Source organism: Capsicum annuum, chromosome 6 (assembly GCF_002878395.1).
Source record: "Capsicum annuum cultivar UCD-10X-F1 chromosome 6, UCD10Xv1.1, whole genome shotgun sequence".
NCBI lineage: Eukaryota > Viridiplantae > Streptophyta > Magnoliopsida > Solanales > Solanaceae > Capsicum > Capsicum annuum.
The window spans coordinates 208,201,190-208,223,214 of record NC_061116.1 but is presented as its reverse complement, the minus strand read 5'-3'; the positions used below and the strand labels follow the sequence as shown (position 1 = coordinate 208,223,214).

Genomic DNA, 22,025 nt, shown 5'->3' with positions numbered 1-22,025 from the left:
GTAGTACGTATAGTCATATATAATTATATATTGAATGGTACGTATATATGTGTAATTGTTTATATATTTTTTTAAAAATATATATTGTATATTGGAGTGTATATAGTGTATATTGGATTATTTATTTATTTTTTAAACGGGTTTGACCGGGTTTTGGTGGGTTTGACCGGGTTGGGTTAAGTGGACCGGGTTAGGGTGGGTTTTAATTTTTTTACTGTTTGGCCCGGCCCGGCCCGATTAACGTCAAAATCGGCCCTTAACCGGCCCTCAACCCGGTTAAAATGGAAGGGCCGTTCCGGGTTAGCCCGGCCCGGCCCGTTTGACACCTTTAGTTGTGATGGTGGTGATGGTTGTTAGTAGAGATAAATTGTAGTGATGGTAGTGATTGAAGTGATGGTAGAGGTGGCATTACTAGTGACAATGATGGTGGAGGCCGAAGAATGTATGGAGGTTGTGATGTATTAGTGGTAGTTAGCGGTGATGCTAGTTGTGCTAGATGAGTTGGTCAATAGTAGAGATTGACCGGTAGTAGTTGTAGATGGTGGTGCTATTGACGACGGCGATGGTGGTGAATATAATTAGAATAATAGAGGTAATAGGTGTGGTAGCGATTGACAATAGTGGTTGATAGTGATATTTGTTGTCGATGGTGGTTGTGATGGTGGACGTGGTTGGTGGTGGTGGGTAATGATAATGATGGTGGTGACAGAGGTGGTTAGTGGTGGTAAGCGATGATTATGAACATAGTGGCGGTGAATATTATCTAACACCAGAATACCTATTCAGACTTATTAAGACTTGATTCTAGATCTGAATGATTTAGTCCTATTAAGGGCTAAAATCTTGATAAAAAATAAATGCACTTAATGGTTGAAGCTAAGTCTGAACCATTCAGATTCAGACCTCCATTAAGTGCAAATAAATAATCCCTAAGTGTTGGGAATGTTGAACATTTTTGACTAACTTTTGTTTTTTCATTTAATATCTCACCCATTAAAACATTCAAAAATTCAAATTCACACTAAAAGTTTTGCATCCAAGTGATCTAGCGGACAATGAAGTGGGTTGAAAACTCGAGGTCTTAGGTTTGAATTTCAACAGAGACAAAAAACACTAGATTATTCTTACTATCTGTTCTAATCTTGATGGATAGACAAATATGCCGTGAATTAAACGAGAGCTGACTCGACACCACAATTATAAAAAAAATAATAAATAAATAAATAAATAAAACACTCACTGTTCAAGACTCGAACTCGGAAGTAGGCGGTGAACATGGAAAAAATATGACTAGTTCATAGGAAGTGGATATTGTTGAGAAGTTAGAGTGGATCTTTGGTTGTCCTTTTACCTAAACACTACTCGTGAAAGTCTGTTATAACAAAATTGAGATGGTACACATAGTACAATACCCTTTTTCTATTTTTACCAAGAATAACCTTTGGGTGAATCATCCTTCTCTCCCTTCCCTATTTTTTCCTATAAAAAGACCCCCCTCTCAACACCTATAACTCAATAGGTCTAACCCTCAAAACATCTATTTCTCACATAGCCCTAGCACCCTTTCTTCCTCTAAACCCCCTCCCCAAATGAAAGAAAACCTTCTTTGTTTTCCTTAATTTTGGTCAGCACGAAAGTAAGTAAGGGGGTACTGTTTGATTTTATTAGGGCAATTGATAGGAAGAATGGGTGGTAATTGTTGACAGAAGATAGAGAGCACTAATGATGATATGCTAAAATCACTTTGGGCAGCAAAAGCATCTCAATTCATTTGTGCTCTCTATGCTTCTGTCATCACCTTCACCCTCTTTCATCTTTTTCCTTCTTCTATTTTCTTGAAATTTATCTCATATTTTTCGTGTTTATTTTATGTACATAATATATATATATATATATATATATATATTATAGAATTAGAGAAGCTATTATCCTAATTTATGTCAAATTAGGTCTTGGACCTAACTCATACTCCACGTTTCACTAGATTATTGTTGATGCTTAATATTTTTGCGAGGTGTTATATATATGTCTGTGCAGCTATTGCTAGGCGATCCAGATATCTCATGGATCTCCCAAGCCATTTGAGGAATGAGATGGATGTTATCAAGCTCCACTTTACATGTAATTGACCCTCTACTCTTCTCTCTTAATTACTTTGAATGGTAGTTTAAAGTACTCAGCTGTCAGTTTGGTCTCTAGTATAAGGATAATAATCTCGAAAAACAATTTTTGATTAATTTAATTTCATATTTGGTTTGATGTATTAGCTAATTTCAAAAATTATTTTATCTCATCGTTTATATTAAAATGGTGAGATTATGTTCAAATTGAAGTGGGATAAACTAATCTGATGAAATATCCCGATTTATACCTTCCCGGTAACCAATTGACATCCTTAGAGTCTAAGTTGGGTTAATCTGGATAATGTTTTTGCCTTTGAGCTCACACAAATAAGGTAGTCTCAAGATGGATTCTCATGAATTTGAGCTGATACACACAAGAAAAAAAATCGTAATTTAAGGTTTTGCTACTTTTAGATGTCTTTGAATGGTAGTTCAACTTACTTGGTATAATGATAGTAATTCCCGAATACAATTTGGGATTAAGTTTATCCCATATTTGATTTGAGGTAATAGCTAATCCCATCATGAGATGTCTCAATTTATTCCATCCAGCGTACCAAACGACCCGAGTCTAAGTTGGTTTAATTTGTAGGATGATGTTATCGACTTGGAGCTCATCAAAAGTTTTAAACATAACTAGAGCTTAATCAATTAAATCCAACACAAAGGTAGTCTAAAGATGGACTCCAATTTGAGCCTTTACACACAAGCACAAAAAAAAAAAGAACATTAAGGTTATGCTGCTTTTGGATGTCTAATATATATGTGTTCCCCTAAACAATAAGGTACTAATTGGTCCTTGGGCATATGATAATGGACTTTGTAAGGGTAAAAGATCATGTGATGTTGAGGAGTTAATGATAATGGACTTTGTAATGGTAAAAGATCATGTGATGTTGAGGAGTTAATGTATTCACATGTTTGGCTTCAAACTTTAATCAAAACAATAATCTGGTGAGGCAAATGAAAAGCCAATCGATCACAAGATTTCTTGAATATAACACAAAAGTATATAAAATATCATAGTGGAATATTTATTCGTAGGATAAAACAGAAAAGAAGCAAGGTAGACAGATAATTTTAAGCTTATCATCACATGTAAACTATTTTCTTCATCTTTAGAGCAAATTGCTCGAGATATGTAGAGATAAAAAGTGTAATTTTTTTTAAAAAAATATTAAATTGAAGAAAGAGGGTGAGCAGAATAGATGGGAAAAGGTTAATCAACATATTTTTGTGATGGGAAAAAGTTAATCAACTATTTTCTTCAATTTATGTCTATTCTATTCCTAGATAGAGATACTTGTCAAACAAAGATGAGAGTAACAGATTGGTTTGTCTAGCAAAATAGATGGGAAAACGTTAACTGTATTAACTTCTTTAACACTCATGTAGTTGGTACTTAAATGCTTCTCTGGATGTCAAATAACTCTCTTGTACATTTATTGGGATGAAAGATATGTTAGTAGTGTTATTTTTTTTCAAACTAACAAAGTTATCTGAATCGGCTTGTGCGAACCTCCACTAATTTCACAATATGTTAGTTTTGTTATTTCTCATCATTCTAATTAAACATTAGAGATGTGAGATTATTTCTTCCTCCCTCTAATCCATGTTAAGTGAATTGTTGATATTTTTTTCATGCAAATTGGGTAACTAATTTTGAGACTTTTTTTTCATACTACTATATGAGTGTCAACTATACATTTCTTATTAGAACAGTTTGAGAATGATCAAAGGGTAATATATAGTGGAAAGTAGTCTTTTTAATTTATGTACTTAAATTTTGTCTTAAGAGGTACTCCCCTCGATTGACAAAACTTGTTCACTATCGAATTTGCACACACCTTAAGTATTTAATACAAAGGATAAAATGAGCACAAATTGTAAATTATCCATTGATTTTCTAAACTGGACAAATATTGTTTCACATTTAGTTTTTATACTCCCTCCATTCCCTTATAAGTGCTTCTTTTCGGGTGTGATTTTTGTTTCTAAATAAGTCTTCTTTAAACCTTCAAGAATGCTTTGAACATAATCTTTTTAATATGTCCTTGAGTTTAGATATAATAATTAATGTCACCTTAGAAAGAGATAAAATTTAATTAGGAATACACTGATAAAATTACTTTTGATTTTCAAAGAATGCATAGTTTACTAAAGGAAGTATGTCATAACTAACAATTCTCTTTAACATATTCACTTAACATGGACTAGGGGAACTGTATAAGTCACTAACATGTAGTTGAGGGGTATATAAATAGGGAAGAAGTACATTATTTTGTGAGCTACATATGGTCGTTTATCTTAATTGGTCTGTGTGTGTTACTGTGTTTTAATGAAGTTCAAAAGTGGAGTAATAATTTTGAACATTAATTCCCAAGACATGCAGTACACAGTGGCAGAGCTAAAAGTTCTGATGAAAAAAAAATAAAAATATATACATATATATATATATATATTTCCAAGGAGTCTGTTAAGTGACAATATCTAGGAGGAATTTGTTTTGATAAGAACTGGCCTCTTGTTGTGGAGGATTATATTGGAGCTATAGTAAGGATTGAATTTAATTAGAATATTTGGTTGGAGCATTTCAAATTTCAATTGACAAATCTAATTTTGGCCAATGAACTCATATAATTGTCATTACAACAGTTCATTGAAATATAAACTTTTAAGTTCGAAAATACAAATATTGAAACAATTTTGACACCTACAAAACTTAAATTTTTCTTTCATGTCCATCTTAGGAAAAAATCTTTTTAAAAGACAATATCAACTTCAACTTCCTACTGTCCCTTTCCAACTTCGATTTTCAATAATTTTTTTTATATAAAAAAAAAAATCTCAATCAAATCATGTCCTAACTCCTACAAAAGGAGAAGGTTAAAATTGCAACCTTCTTCAATTGTGAAATACTCATTGTTCAACAGGTTCAATCCTGAACTGCACTCTCTAATTATTACGAATATGCCTAAAGACATAGCAACCTCAAGTAGAAGGAGGTAGTAACTCAGAGATTGTAAAGAATGTTGAGGTTGTTATATCTAGCGGGTTCACGGTTTGGTTTTTAACCGAACCGAATCGCGATCCAAACCAAACCGATTAAAAAAATCGATATTTGGTTTGATTTGGTTTTGAATTTTAAAAAATCGATACTAATTTGGTTTGGTTTGGTTTTACTCTAAAATAACCGACAAGATAACCAAATCAAACCGATATATATATATATATATATATATATATATATATTATAATTATTTATATATTATTCATAAATACAATCTAAATATTTGTTACATTTTATATTTTAATCATGATTTAGTTTTAGTCATAACTCATTCAGTCATATGTCTTCATCCGGTTGACACTACCTTATGAGATTCTAAGTGAATTTCGCATTTTGAATGACAAATTATACTAATTGTGAAAATAATATTTTGTTGTTCATTAAAATTTACAGTTGAGATTCATTAAACTATAGACAATCACTAATTTTAACTTTCTTTTTTAACCTTGTTGAGAAAGAAGTTCATGTGTTCACCTTTTGGGGGAGTTTATCATATCATTTTGTTAAATATTGTTTATAAATATTTTCTTAAAAGTGTTCATATGGTGTTGTCATGGCTTTGCCAAAGCATAACACTCAGTTGACATTGTAGTTTTAAGGTTGAGATATAACACTCGATTGACATCTCATATGTTAGATTGGATTTGTTTTTAAAATTGTCAACCTTTATCCTTAACTAAAGTTATAAAGCGAAAAAATCGAACCAAATCGAACTAAATCGACAAAAATTAAATCGATGGTTATTTTTTTATTTGGTTTGGTTTGGTTTTCGAAATTTTAAAACCGACTAAGTTGATTTGGTTATGATTTTGACCAATAACCGATCCAAACCGACCCATGAACACCCCTAGTTATATCACATTAATTATTTTAGGGAAGCTAATCAGATAGCTGATTTCTAAGCTAAACTAGTGTCCTTAACTATTTTTTCCAGCATTGATAGAAAATGTGAAAGGACCATACCAACTAAATGAGAAGATATAGGCATATAGCAAAATCAACCTTTTCTTTGTTGTGAGTTAATTATATAATTGGTAGATATGGAATATGATCATGTATAGAAATTGTCCGTTTTGGATGTTGTTTATGTTTTGGAGATAAGGTCCATGTCCCATTCTTTTTTTTCTTACTTTTTTTGTGAAGATGAATAGAGATGGTAGATGTCATGGGGTAACTGGGATTGCTAATCTCACAATAATTAATTTTGGTATAACTTATTTTCAACTAAACGACTTCTTTAGAAGTAAATATTGATATCAAGTTATCTCGGGATAACTTATCCGTGATTGTAATTCATCTTTAATATAGAATAAAAATAACACTACAATCTCGATATAAGTTATTCCACAAAAACATGATATAAAAACATCACAGAATTAATCATGGAATTAGTATCCCTTACTAAGTTGCACGGACTCTTCAGTTTCAATACCACTCCTTTATTAGATGTTGGAAAAATGCTACAATATTGAGATTGGAACTGAATTAGTAATAGTAAGAGAGTTGTCACAAACATTGTGTCGTGGCAAGCCATTGTCTTGAAAGTGATTTCGGCCCAACTCCGGTGCAAATCCTTCTAACCGGTCGCTCCCCAAGGTTCCACAACTACTTCCAAACATGTGCACTCATGGCTGGAAGTTTGGAGGTTGCCCAAAACAATTCAAGAGGAAGAGGAAAGGAGGAAGATTGTTTCTTTCTTTATGTGGTGTGTTTTTATCTTCTTCAAAGACACCCTTTGTATAGTATTTGAAAGTGGAGTTGCAAGAGTTATATTTAATGGTATTAAAGAACCATTACTTCACATGTTACTTAAATCTATTAGAACGGATGTTTAGATGTATTCACATCTCCTTTGTAACGTAGAAGTTATTCATCTTTGCATTACACTAATTAAATTAATAATTGTAGAGTTAATTCCACAGTTCCCCACTAATGCAAAGATAAAGAATAAGAATAAATTCTGGACAAAAGGAAGGAACACGTACTTAAGTGTCAATATCTTTCAATTTGAATTGATACGTAGTGATATGAGACAACAACAAATATCCAAAAAGTGAAGTACTCTTCAACTAGATGGACATAAGTTGAGACCCCCACAACGCATACCATATCCTTGGCTTTAAGCAACCTCTGCGATACTACAAAGTGCATTTATGGTCATGCACATAAACCTTGGGTCTCATGAGTGCTCTAGAAAGATAACCTTTTACACTCACGTAGGTGATCCATCAAGTCTATCTCATATACCACCTTAAGACCATGGATCACTAAGAGCAAAAATAAGCTCAACCTTATAATACACTACCTCACACCATAGAAATAGGATATGTAGTGTTTATTGAAGGCTTATATGGCTTCATTTGACCGCAAATGGGTATTTACCATATTACTTCAATCCATGGGTTTTAACCTAATTTCTCTTGATGATTCAAGAACCATTTTTCTTGTCAAAACCTTGGTCATAGGATCCGTCAAATTTCTTTCGGATCTTATATATTCCAAGGAAATAACTCCATATTTCAACAATTGTTTAACTACACCATATCTGATACGAATATGTCTCTTTTTACCATTGTATACATTATTTTTAGTAATCTCAATTGTTGCTTGTGAGTCATAATGTAAAGAGACTGGTGACACTTATCTTCCCCATAAAAGCACATTTGTCAAAAGATAGAGAGCAATGAATTCAGATTCCATGGTAGAACGTGCTATACAAGTCTACTTTGAAGACTTCCATAAAATAGCACCTGCACCCAAAGTAAACACATAGCCACTGGTAGAGCTAACTTCATCATTGTCAGTCACCCAGTTTGCATCACAAAAACTTTTTAAAACGGCAGGAAATTTATTAAAATGCAAACACTAATCCATAGTACCTCTCAGATACCTTAACAAGCGACGAAGAGCATTCCCAATGTTCACTACTGGATTATGAGTATATCTACTCAATCTACTAACAACATAAGCTATATCAGGCCGAGTATAGTTCATGAGAAACATTACACTCTCAATTATTCTAGCATATTCAGTTTGAGAAACACTGAAATCTTTATTCCTTTTCAAGTGTATGCTAGAATCATAAGGAGTTCTCATTGAAACTACATCAAAACAATTAAATTTTTTCAACATTTTTTTCAATATAATGAGACTGATATAAAGAGAAACCATTAACAGTTCTTTTGATTTTTATTCCTAAAATCACATCAGCTTCTCCAAGGTCTTTCATTTCAAATTTAAAAAATAAAAATTTCTAATAAAAATCTCTTAGTCTCATTTACAACATTTACATTAGGGTCAAAGATTAACATGTCATCTACATATAAACACACAGTCTGAATCATTTTAGAATAAACATAGGTATCAGATGAATTAACAACAAAGTCATTATCTATTCGTGTGAAATCAAATTTTTCATACCACTGCTCAGGTGGCTGCTTAAGTCCATATAAGGACTTTCTCAATTTGCATACTTTATTCTCTTGTCCAGGGACCACAAAATCCTTAGGTTGAGTCATATAGATCTCTTCCTCTAAATCACTATTTAAAAATGCAGCTTTGACATTCCTTTGGTGTACCACTAAATTGTGAATAGCAGCTAAAGCAATAAGAGTTCTAATGGTCGCTATTTTAGTCACAAAAGAATAAGTATTAAAATAATCAACACCTTTTTTTTTGTTAAAGTCCCTAATCACAAGTCTAACCTTATATTTATCAATTGTACCATCAGACCTCAATTTCTTCTTAAATATCCACTTGCTACTTATGGGTTTACAACTTTTTGGCAAATCATACAAGTCTCATGAGTGATTAAAGATTATAGAGTCTAATTCACTTTTAATAGCCTCTTTCCAAAATATTGCATCTATTGAACTAATTGCTCCATCATAAGTTTTAGGGTCTTCTTCTATTAAGTAGATAGACACTAATTCCTCATTTAAAGTATCAATATCAAAACTCTCAGTTAATAAGGTGGTGATACCATCAGAATCAAAACTAATCTCAATTCTACATCTTTTACTCTTTCTAAGTTCATTTTCATGCTCATTAGCATTAACATCAGAAGCAGACATAACCTAAGTGATAATAGACATAGATACAGAAAAATTATTTGCACATCACTAGGCACATCATTTTTCAATGGAAAAATATGCTAAAAAAACTCTGCATCTCTAAATTTACAAATAGAATAATCATTTAATGACATAAATCTATATGCAGCATTATTTTGAGAATAACCCATAAAGACAGTGTCAAATCTTAGAGCCTACATTTACCCGTGTAAAATCAGGTAGACAAACCTTAGTCAAACACCCCTACACTTTCAAAAATTTCAAGTTAGGAGCAAATCCTTTTCACAATTCATATGAGGCCCTGTCTTACTTTTTATGAGGGACTCTATTAAGAATATAACAGCAGATAAGACAGCTTTCCCCCACATATAGTCAGGTAGACCTAAGCTTAAAAGCATAAAATTCATCATTTCCTTAAGAGTTCTATTCTTTCGTTCAGCTACACTATTTTGTTGGGGAGTATAAGGAGCACTAAACTCATGGATGATACCATTTTTCTCACAAAAATCTTCTAGAGTTTTAGTATTATTAACAATCTCTTGATCAATGTTCAGCACAAATAAGCCCCTACTAAGGTATCCCTTTCCAACAAAGTTTTCTCCACGAGAAATAATTATTTTATCATCTTCAAAAACAAGTTTAAGGCCTACTTTGTTGAGAAGTGCTCCAAAAATTAAGTTTCTACGGAGCGAGGGAACATACAGAACATTGTTCAAGGATAATATTTTTTCAGAAGTTAATTTAAGTAAAAAATTTTCTTTACCCAAAACTCCAGTAGTAGTGGAGTTACCCATGTAGACACACTCTCCATCGGTGGATTCCTCAAAGTCATGTTATAACTCTTTGTTGGCGCAGAAATGTCTTGTAGCTCCTGTATCCATCGCCCACTCAACTTGTTAGACACCAATTTCGTCTCGACAACTACTGCCGCAATCACTTCATCACCCTCAGCAAAATGAACTTGAACATCATTTTGTTCCCCCTGTTTTGAGTTTTGCAAACTATCCCATATTTTTTTTAGTAGATTTGTAAGTAACAAGTAAATTAAAAATATATATATTAATCATATGACTCAATAAATGCCCTCTAACATTTAAGTTATCTTTTACCAAATTCATCAACAATCATAATAGTATTAGAACCAGTAATGATGTTAGACCCATCATTAAAGAAAACATAATCAACTTCTAATTGTTCTAAGAAAATAAAAAAAAAATTGCGACCAACTTTTAAAATTATTTCGTCCAATGACTCAAGTTTTGACAAATCAAAAAAAAAATTATTTGAAGAAATAGTCATTTATCAATATTGTATGTAAGGAAATCACTTTCAAATTGTTGAGAAAAGTACTACAATATTGATATACGAACTGAACTAGTAATAGTAAGAGAGTTATCACAAACACTGTGTCGTGGCAAGCCACTGCCTTGAAAGTGATTTCGGCCCGACTTCGGTGCAAATCCTTCTAGCCGGTCGCTCCCCAAGGTTCCACAGTTACTTTCAAACACGTACACTTATGGCTGGAAGTTTGAAGGTTGCCCAAAACAATTCAAGAGGAAGAGGAAAGGAGGAAGATTGTTTCTTTCTTTATGTGGTGTGTTTTTATCTTCTCTAAAGATACCCTTTAGTCTTTGAAAGTAGAGTTGCAAGAGTTATATTTAATGGTGTTAAAGAACCATTACTTCACATGTTACTTAATTCTATTAGAACGAATGTTTAGATGTATTCACATCTCCTTTGTAATGTAGAAGTTATTCATCTTTGCATTATACTAATTAAATTAATAACTGTAGAGTTAATTTCACATTGGATTCTCTAAAAATTTACTACTTTTAAAAAACCTAACATATACTCCCTCCGTCCTATTTTATGTGTCATCATTTTTTTTTAATTTGTCCCAGAAAAATGTCATATTTTCTTATTTGGTAATTATTTAAAGATACAATTTCATTTTTATCTTTATTGATCTCACTTAATTAAAAAAAAAAATAGCAACATATTTTTTTGATACAGAATAGTTTGATAAATATTTCCAAATCTTCCCTTATTTATAAACTCTACACGTAAAATGAAACGAAAAAAATAATATTTATTAAAATTTTTAAAAAATTGAAGTAACATTCATCCTTTGTCCCTCTTGCCAAAAGAAAAAGAAAAAAACTCAAAGAAAGTTTAAAGATAAATGGGGAATATACATGTATTGAGCCCAGCTAAAGCAGTCCTGGAGATGGCCGGCTAAATTTCAGGCTATGTGGGCATGACTGTTCCCACCCACCCCCTCCCTTTCCAGTCAAAATTTTCGGAACAAAGAATACCATTGGCTGCACATTTTTCTTTTTTGACTGTATTGTATAAAAAGCATTTATTTTGATAGAATCCATTCACTCAGTCTTTTCCTTCAGGAATGGTGGAGAATTTGGCCCAATGCTTGCCTTTTGTATATTATTTAAGCAAAATACAAAACAAGTTACCGGGGGTGTTGGGGGGAAGCCATGAAGATAGTTGCTATAGACAAAAGAGAGGCTAACATTTATTTACAAGAGAGGAGCCAAAGCTTTTGGAACTATCGTTTGATTAATGAAAGTGAAGTTGTTGTTTGATTATGAATATAAATTGGAGTGAATTTTGTGCAAGAAATGAGAGTGAAACTTGTTTTCACATTTTCAAATATAATTTGGAGTTGTATTTAGAATAAAGTGTGGAAAAAATTGAAATAAAAGAAAAAAATTTCATGATCAAACGGTCACTAAGTTGGAATTAAATTTATTTTTTATTTGATTTAATGTATCTTTGATAGAACAAAGTATAACTTTAATCTCAAACTTACTTCTGGCTATCCCATCTTATTTAATCAATCTTAGGTCTTTAACCCATCATTTAGCTGAATAACTTAGTCCAAAAATTATAATCTCAAGAGTCAAAAGAGTATAGTCCCAGAATAACTTTGTCTATGAATCAAACTAACCCTTAGGGGCCGTTTGGTAGAAGAGATAAGATTAACTAATTTTAAAATTAATTTAAAGAGGAGCTTATCCCAGATTTAGTTGGGACAAAATACATGGAATAACTCATCTTAAGATTAATTATCTTGAAATTACAGTATTTTTCTTATCCCTCCTTGAAGATGAGATAACTAATCCTAGAATTAGTAATCAACTTATTTTCCAAACAAACAACTCTTAGAGTTAGTTGCACCCAAATGTATCACCCTTATTCTACATTTCGCCAGTTACAGCTTATACATGCACCAAATGTGGTATATAACATACTATCAAAAATCAGTTTTTAAGAAAATTTAACTGTTGTACTGAATACTATTACGGAAGATGACTGTTATAGAGAGATCTGATCCCTAAAAAAGGAAAAAAAGAAAAAAAAGCAAGCTTATTGATTATTGTCCAATCTTTTGGAACTCCAACCAGACAAATTAAATGGTGTCACTTCCTCCCAACAATCTAAGCTTATTATAGCTCCAACAGAAATTGTGTCACTTTCTCTACAATGAATCAACAAAAAAGACTTCATTCCTGTCAACCTTTCCTTATATGTGAATAGGTAATCTAGCCTTATGGTTCTAACTGATTTGGACCTATAGAGCAAAAATAAACAAACAAATGAAAGACAAATACACATGCTCCACACATACCCTCAAGCCCTAAACTGCCTCTCTGCAGCCCAACCCCTCCCTCAGACCCCATTAAGGGGCCACCAAGGTATATGTTCTCTTTATCCTCTTTCATTCTTCTGCGTTCTTTCTTTTATGCTGCACTTCTGTTCTGTCCGCATTACACAACTCGGTGCACTAAAGCTCAGGCTATGTATGCGATTCTACATCATCCATATATACATATATTATACACAAGAGCAGCTCAAGCATATTTGTGGTCTAAGGCCAAACTCGAACGGAAACCACAAGTTTTTTAAGTTTTTTTTATAAACCTATGTTAAAAATTATATAATTGATTTTTTCTAATAATCATTTTTAAATTAATTATATAATCAATGCATTTAATAGTAGTCTAGATATATCAAACTTCTTCTAATAATTATTTTTTTATATTAAAAATTATTTTTTTTACAGATAATATTTAATATTTTTTTAAGAAAATCAATACTCTATTATTGCTAAAAAAAAATAAGGCCCCTCAAATTTGGGGGCCTAAGACGGTGGTCTTTTTTTCTTAAGGGGTTGAGCCGCCCCTGATTATACATATACATGTACTTGATATTTTAAACTTCTTTTTTGTTGTCCCTTTGTTGTATTTAGTTTATGTGTCATAGTTTGACTGATTCACAATTTTAAATTAATGAAGTGTATTATGTATTATTAAAATGCTTAATTTTTTGTGTGATATTCTTAAAAATGTCATGTAAGACATTATCAAGAATACAATTGGTTTTATACATCTTTTCCTTTTAAAAAAAAAAAAAAAAAGGTAAGACAGATTTGGGATTTATTATTGGGAATTTTGAAGTCTCTTGAATACTAGTAATCTCTTTTACTGTTTACTATTTATTTCACACATAAAATAATAAATAATACTTGACACATAAAATAATAAATAATAGAAGTAATTCTTTTATATAAATTTTATAAGTTAAATATTTTGGTAAATGCATTAGGTAATAAATAATATTCAATTGAAAGGTAATGTGGTCATATAATGATAAATTATTTATTGATTTTACAAAATGAACATTTATTTTTAGCATATTAGATAAGTAAAGATGGATGGAGTATTTCCTCTGTCCATATTTACTTATCCATTTTTTTTATTTTTAAATTGAAAGGTAATGTGATCGTATAATGATAAATTATTCATTGATTTTTCAAAATGAACATTTATTTTTAGCATATTAGACAAGTAGAGATGGATGAAGTATTTCTTCCGTCCATATTTACTTATTCATTTTTTTATTTTTAAATGTCCAGATATCCAATAATACTTATCTAATTTATAAAATGAATAATTTATCTATTTTTATTCACTTATCCTTAAAATCACTCCTCTATTTATTTATTTATTTTTACAATAAAATCACTCATTTATTTATTGTTTTTGATACTTCCTCTGTCCCAAATTATGTGTCGCTATTTGACCGGATACAATATTTAAGAAATAAGTTAATATATTTAAGAAATAAGTATTGACTTTGTTAAAGTTATAAAATTACCCTTCTTAAAAAAAGGAGTAATAATATTTAAAATCAAGTAGGACCACTTTTAATTGAAAAAAAAAAAAAGAATAATAGTACTTAAAATTAAGTGGGATCATTAAGAATAAAATTGTAATTGTATTTTTAAAAATTTACCAAATAAAAAAAAATAATAATTTTTTAAAATGAATCAAAAAAATGACAGACACATAATTTACAACGGAAGGAATATATATTAGGTCGAAAGTGGATAACTATTTATTATGAGAGGAAGTATTTGGAAAGACAGAGGCAGACAAACAATTATGTGCCCATATATCAAATCAAACTAGTACAAGAAGAGAATTCCATGTCCACAAGCCAATCAATAGTGGAAACGTGTAACCTCGTATTATGACTTCTCATCTCATATCACTAACCAACATTAAGTCCTTCATCCTTTACCTACATTATTTTAATGACTTTCTAAATATTTTACGATTGAGATACCAAAGTTTTCTAGTATTAGGTAGGGTGAAAAAAATATTATTGATTTATTTTTATTGAATCATTCAGTTAATAATTTTTTAATAATTTTATAAAAAAATTATTGGGTTATTAATTTAGTTCTATTTTTTTTATTCTCCTAATAACATTTAGTTTAAACTTGAAGATTCTTATAAATTAAAACACATCATGTAGGATTTTTGGTTACAATTAGGATTTGATTTTTTTCATGTTTGTTACTACTATTTTTATTTTATGAGTATTTTCTTATCGGTTAAATCAAAAATCGAATCGATAAAAAAATATCTTATTGGTTTGGTTATTGATTTAACATATTTAAAAATCAAAAATTGATAAATCAAACCGATAATATATAAAATCGAACTGAATCGACCGATGTATACCTCTAATATTAAGAGTTATTTAGAATAATATTCACACAGAATAAAATGTGAGATTAATTTTATTTGATTTGAAATATTAGCTAATTTTGATAGTATTTCGAACCATCTTGTACAATAAATGGAGTTATCATCTCATGTAATAAAATGAGATAAAATAATTTTCTGAGATATCTTTATTTAATTTATCTCAATTCTCATCTCGCATACCAAACGAGCCAAAGAACTTATCATAATGAAATATCTAAAAATTATACAAATACACAACTTATGTTTCCAATATTACATTCAATGATACTTGTGTGGTTTAGTCTATTATGGCCCCATTTGGATAATTGAAAACAAGTGGCTTTTAAAAATTTCTTTAAAAGTGCTTTAGAAAGTGATGACCTTATTTTAAAAATAAGCGTTACGTGTTTAGATAAAAATGCTAAAATTGAAAAAAAAAAAATTGATGTGTTTGTTAAACAAGTGTTGTTAAGCACTTTTTTTTAATCAAAATATGTGAAATACCCTTAAAATTGTTAATAATATGTAGAGTTTATTATTATTAATTTTTATTTTCAAAATGATTCAAATTCAAATTAATATATATTTTTTAATTCAATTTCAATATATATATAATATAATATTTTCATGAATGTTATTAAATTTGTGCACTAAATTTATTTTTTCTTGGTTAAAAGAGTTTAATTTTCAATGAATGTGGAAAATTTAGTCACTTAAAATCTTATAGATCAGAAAAATTTTCGACAAAATTACTAGGAGGGATATACATGGACTATGGTCATGCACCCTAGTCCCTCCTACGGTAACTCCGAATCTTGTGGTGCAAGGACTATAAATCTCTTTTGTAGTTTAATACTTCTTCCGTTTCAAAAAAAATGATATAATTTAACCTTGCACAAAGTTTACAAAAATAAAAAAGACTTTTAAATTCGGTGATTTTAAATTAAAAATATGTCAAATGTGCCAAAATACCCTTCAATCTTGTTGTCTTAAACATGTCACGTGTAACGTTAAAATTTAAAAGTTGTTAAAAAGGGAAAGAGGTCATTCTTTTTTAAACGGATTAAAAAAAAAGTAAATCATTCTTTTTGAAATGAAGAAAGTATTGGCTTACCTATTTTATTTTACATTTTAACTTTTTTTATTATTAATAGAAAAAAATTATAATTTGACTAATTTACCTCGCTTTTAAAACATAAAAATTTAAATTTTCAGAAAAAAAATTCTAAATCCAAAATTTAATATTAAAGTTTTGAACATTGAAAATAAAACTTGAAATCTCAATGAAAAAATTCAACAAAATCTAGATTTCGATTTTTCTCAAAGTTAGCTCAATAGAGTGCATAAGGAAAAATAATATACCCATTTAATTTTGACTATTATTTGGTATTCTCTTCATTTTAAATTAGGTGTACAAGAGGATAATTTTGAAATAAGTGAAAAATATAAGGGATACAAAAGTCATTTGCTTGATCAACTTTCAATGAATTATAAGCTAAAAAAAAAAAAATGAAATGAACAACTTCTTACTTTTGACTTATTTGATTTTTTTAACCAATTATAAAATTTGCCAAAACACTTTTAAAAACAAAAAATTGACTTATAAACCATTTTGACCAAATTATAAGCTTACCCAAACACCATTATATAACAACGAAAGTCTATTGTTTCTGTTCAGATCATTACTAAGTCGACTTGTTAGAAGTAAAAATTATTTAGGCTTTCAACTTTATTTACTTGAAGCTAATCACAAAAACATAAACAGCACGTAATGAGGAAGAATAAATAATCATTTAATTAAAAAAAAAAGGGATATATATAGTTCCTTACCTGAAGAAGAAGAAGAAGAAGAATGGTGAGTTGAGCAGCAGAAGTGTTCGAAGACAAAAAAAGTTTATTTTTGAAAAGAAAATTTTGACCTTCCACTTTTCTTGTTTTGTCTCTGTATGTATGTATATGTACATATTCTAGATGTCAAGAAGGAGTAAGCAGTATCCAAAGGGAAGTGAAACACTGAATTGATGAAATGTAATTAGTTGCTCCTCATCAATTTGTGTGGACAGGAATTACTACTGCTAGTAGCATGTTAATTGTTAAAAGAGACATGTATATGGGGATTTGTGCCAAAGCTAAAAAAGGAAACGGAGAGTGCTTCGACTTGTCAAAACAGCTAAGTTTATCCAAACACAGATCTGCTATTCCCTCAGTCTACCTAATATAACTAGACTAGATATGTAAGGGCTTCATATATAACACTTGTATGCCCTTTTCTTTCAATTTATGTGATTCTGTTTGACGGTGATCCGACTTTGATAATGCAAGAGATAGACTTAAAAAAGTTTTAAAGAGTATCACGTAAATTGAGTTAAGAGTCCGACTAAAGAAAAGAAAAATCACTAATCCACTAACTTTTCCTTCAGATAAGGATTGAGGGACTTACCCGTTCCAATTCAATATTATGCCTTCAATCTTTTCCATCGTTTTGACTGGGTAGAGTAAAGACGTGAACGAACCCTATATCCTGCTCCGATCCTCCCAATCTTTGTAAAACAGAAATATTTATTCTAAGTGTTTAAAGAACGTCGTTTTTGGTTCATACAAGTATTTGCTTTTGATTCATCTATATATGCAGCAGCGAGCTAACCCCAAAATATTAGCTGGTAAGACACTATTCTAATTAAATAATGGAAGAGATATGCAAGATAAGAAATCTTATCCGTCAAATCAACAAGCACGGAGGACATTGCTAGCCGCCTAAGTTGTTCAGACTGTTCAAAAATATTACCGCATTCTTATCAGATTCTTCAAAAATATATATTATTTTTGAAGGATTCAACATACATACGACAAAAGTTTTGAAGAGTCCAAACAACTTAGCTAGTGATACAAGATCAACAAGGAGAACACGAAACACACTCCAAATCAATCCACCAATCTTAAGGATCCGAGGACCTTTTTGGAGACCACTCTCGAATTCGCTACCAACAAGAAGAATACAAGATTCAATGATGTATATAACACCCAAAACAACATCAACACGTGAAGAACAAGAGGATTACAATAATAATAACCAACGGTTTCAACAACACAAGAAACAGCAACAAAAGATTACACTAAACAAAGGGATAGAAAGATAGACTACATGAAGGCATAATCTTAAGAACCCAAGAGCATAATCCACTCTTGGACCCTTAACACTACACACTACAATTCACCTATCTCTTACGTGGCACAAGAGGAACCTCGATCTCCCAAGCATCCAACGTTTCCAAGCTTGAATCCAACACGAGTGATTCCACACTCAAGTTGAAATCCTTAGTTACAATGTTTGGACATAGGGACCTTTCTCACAAGAGAGAAATATTTAAGTGCCTACAACTTTCAATATTCATCAAAACAAATGACTAAACCCTACATCATTCTATTTATAGTGTATTACAAATAATAGGTAAAATGACCAAAAGGTCTCTTTAATGAAATGTGACCAAGGGTGCCCTTGGAGTACAAGTTTAGGGTTGGTTTTGGTGTGATCCAAGGCCTCTCCACACTTCACTTGGACGCTTTATTGGACGGGTCCAACGCATTCTCACATACGTGCATCCTCGTGGTCGTACCCGTATCATCCTCCCCTTCTTGAAAAAGGATTCGACCTCGAATCCGCTCCTTGCAAAATCAAAGAAGGACAAACAAATAAAACATCCTCATGACATGAGGGTTAGGATTAGAAAATACACACATCACATGCCATGTCAAGGTGAGACAAACTTGGAGTATACCCACGGGTCCTTTGTGTTGAACATGAAAACCTTAGAATAAATGACACAAAGGAAGAGGTCATCATCAACAAAAAAAGACAAGGAAGAATCTTGCCTTCCTTCATTAGCACCCACAATCAAACATTGCTTGTCGTCTTGACCAAGCATCAAGTGGGAATGGTAGAAATTCCCACATTTCGGGAGGGTGCCGGGGTCAAATGGGAGAAGTAGCCAAGGGTCTAAGCTGAGTTTAGCCCTTCCTTCCCCTAGTTTGTCACTCACACAACCATGCATGGCATTTGCCTTTAAGAAAAGACTAACATTCAAGAATAGAAAGACACGACCTAGAAGTCCTACCTTAAAAAGACATATGCCATCATTTACAACATTTCCGTACACATGATCTCTATGAACAAAACTTCTAGCAAGGCTTTTACCACACAAGATGTTCAAAGAGTCACGTGCACCATCAAGATCAACTCTATAAACACCATTACTAACTTGAGAATTTTTAAGCACGCCACACATATACTCAAGTAGTGGAATGCATTCATGAGTAAGTTGATCTTCATTCATATCCTCACTAGTTGTTGGCAACTCACATACCAACGTAGACTCACCTTGGTTCGCACAAGGGTCAACTAGTATGTGAGTACTTTTGTCAATTGGTAATAGAACCTTGTTCAAGTTATAAGGGCTAGCACTAGATGGACATAAATCATTCTTACACGAAGAATCAATTTCGTCATCTAAAGGATCAACTAATGCTTGCGTACTTACAACAAGAGTTTGGTCCTCACGTAACCTTACATCACCAAGAGTATCACCATAGGGAGACTCAAACACCTCTACTCTAGGTAAATCTGCAACTACATCCAATTGGCCACTATTAGCCACAACACAACATTCTAAGTTAATAGGAGTGTAGGGAATAGTGTTTTTACCTCGTAGCTCACATGAGCTATGGCCTTCCTCTTGACGTGTATCCGTGCAGCCCACGTGCTCCCTTTGACCTACCATACGATCCAACCTTTCATTTACCGTAGCTAGGTCTAGGGACATAGTGTCAAGGTAAGCCAAAATGACATTGGTGGCATTATTGTCCATGGGTTGAGAGGTGGAAGCCGCGGGTTCCCTAGTAATTGTACCCAAAATAAAAGAACACACCTACAAAACAAAACACAAGTTAGTTTGAAACAACCTCACCACACTCTCGCACACTTGATCGTCTCACACTTGGTTTCACAAGTGTTGAAAGTCGGCTTGTACTTCGTGAGTGATTGAGGGTCGAGTTTACTCTTGGCCAAAATAGATTTTCGTTTGAGTTGACTTAAGCAAAATTTGTTACGGACTTGAACCAACAAGATACAACGAATTCACAAAAGAGAAAAGCACACAACAAACGCATAACATGAATGAACGAACACAAAAACTAACTAACAATCTAGTAGATAAGTATTAGTTTGCCAATTAGTATTGGAACCACCGAAATTGAAACTAAGAAACAATAAACAGAAACTAAGAAATCTAAAATTTGAGCTTAAATATGTTGTGTGAACAGTAAAACGTGATGATGTGGCAGCCACGTATTGGTCTCGGTTGCACACAACTTTTGTTGTCCAATTTCAAGTCTTGGTCAATTTTTCAATTTGGACTTTGGTGGAACTTGTTCAATGGAGGGAAACACAAACTAGTCTTTGGAGATTCTTTTTCAATTAAAATTTCAAGACTCAAAGTCTTGGACTAGACTTGTACTCCTCCTTAAAACATGCATCCTTATTTTATGAGAAAGTGGTTGAGATGTGATTGACTTGTTGGTGAGTGATGGTAAGTCCTTCAAGACTAACAAAGTTCTCATACTTTTTCCTTCACCTTTTTTTTATCTAACTTTCACTTTATTCTAACAAGGTATGAAGGTTTGGAAGAACATCAAGAACACTTCAACAATCACCAAGAAAATCAACAACAATCTCCCAAGAACAACAACAAGGTTAACTACAAACGACCAAGTCCTTTAGTGTGGTGTTTTGGTCTTAACAAGGAGTGAAGATTGTGATGAACAACAAGAATACAAAAAAATTTCAAGAACAATAACAACACCAACAACGTCTAACCCAAGTCCACAAAAAAGGTCACCACACGGCCAAGAACAACAACATCAATACACGGCCATTAACTTGTCACAACAACAATCTCAACAATTCAAGCTCAACTCAAGATATAGACTCAATGTGTTAGAGATGAAAAAAACTAACACTTAGAGACAACAAAGACAAGTAAAAATTTCGGCCAAGACACAACAAAAATACTATTTTCGGCCAAGAACACAAAATGAACAGATTGCTCTTTTTTCTGGAATTTTCAGTTTTCAACTTTTTTTTTTTTTTTGAATTTTCAACTCTCAAGCCCAAGATTGATTTTGTTAAAACAAAATTAAAGATGGCTTTGATACCAAATGATACAGGACAAACAAGGAGAACACGAAACACACTCCAAATCAGTCCACCAATCTTAAGGATCCGAGGACCTTTTTGGAGACCACTCTCGGATTCGCTACCAACAAGAAGAATACAAGATTCAATGATGTATATAACACTCAAAATAGCATCAACACGTGAAGAACAAGAGGATTACAATAATAATAACCAACGGTTTCAACAACACAAGAAACAGCAAGAAAAGATTACACTAAACAAAGGGATAGAAAGATAGACTACATGAAGGCATAATCTTAAGAACCCAAGAGCATATTCCACTCTTGGACCCTTAACACTGCACACTACAATTCACCTATCTCTTACGTGGAACAAGAGGGACCTCGATCTCCCAAGCATCCAACGTTTCCAAGCTTGAATCCAACACGAGTGATTCCACACTCAAGTTGAAATCCCTAGTTACAATGTTTGGCCATAGGGGCCTTCCTCACAAGAGAGAAATGTCTAAGTGTCTAC

General features: G+C 31.9%; 1 protein-coding gene across 2 annotated transcripts; it reads right to left on the bottom strand.

Moving 5' to 3' along the window:
- Nucleotides 1–7,777: 7,777 nt before the first annotated feature.
- Nucleotides 7,778–17,985, bottom strand: LOC124899332. 2 transcript variants are annotated; one of them, XM_047413856.1, is made up of 3 exons: nucleotides 17,760–17,985; nucleotides 10,030–10,267; nucleotides 7,778–7,943 (listed from the first exon to the last, which is right to left on the bottom strand). In XM_047413856.1, the coding sequence occupies exons 1-3, from the start codon at nucleotides 17,795–17,797 to the stop codon at nucleotides 7,905–7,907; spliced, it is 315 nt and encodes a 104-aa protein (XP_047269812.1). In that variant the 5' UTR covers nucleotides 17,798–17,985; the 3' UTR covers nucleotides 7,778–7,904. The 2 variants fall into 2 exon arrangements, with proteins under 2 accessions (XP_047269812.1, XP_047269811.1); XM_047413855.1 differs by lacking the exon at nucleotides 17,760–17,985 and adding an exon at nucleotides 17,150–17,733.
- Between the last annotated feature and the right edge of the window lie 4,040 nt (nucleotides 17,986–22,025).

Coding starts and splice junctions, on each gene's coding strand:
- LOC124899332 (XM_047413855.1), bottom strand. CDS start 17,283: ATGTACATATACATACATACAGAGACAAAACAAGAAAAGTGGAAGGTC. Junction 10,268..17,149: donor TTCTTCTTCTTCTTCTTCAG/GTAAGGAACTAT, acceptor AATATGGGATAG/TTTGCAAAACTCAAAACAGG. Junction 7,944..10,029: donor CACTACTACTGGAGTTTTGG/GTAAAGAAAATT, acceptor CTTTGGGTGCAG/GTGCTATTTTATGGAAGTCT.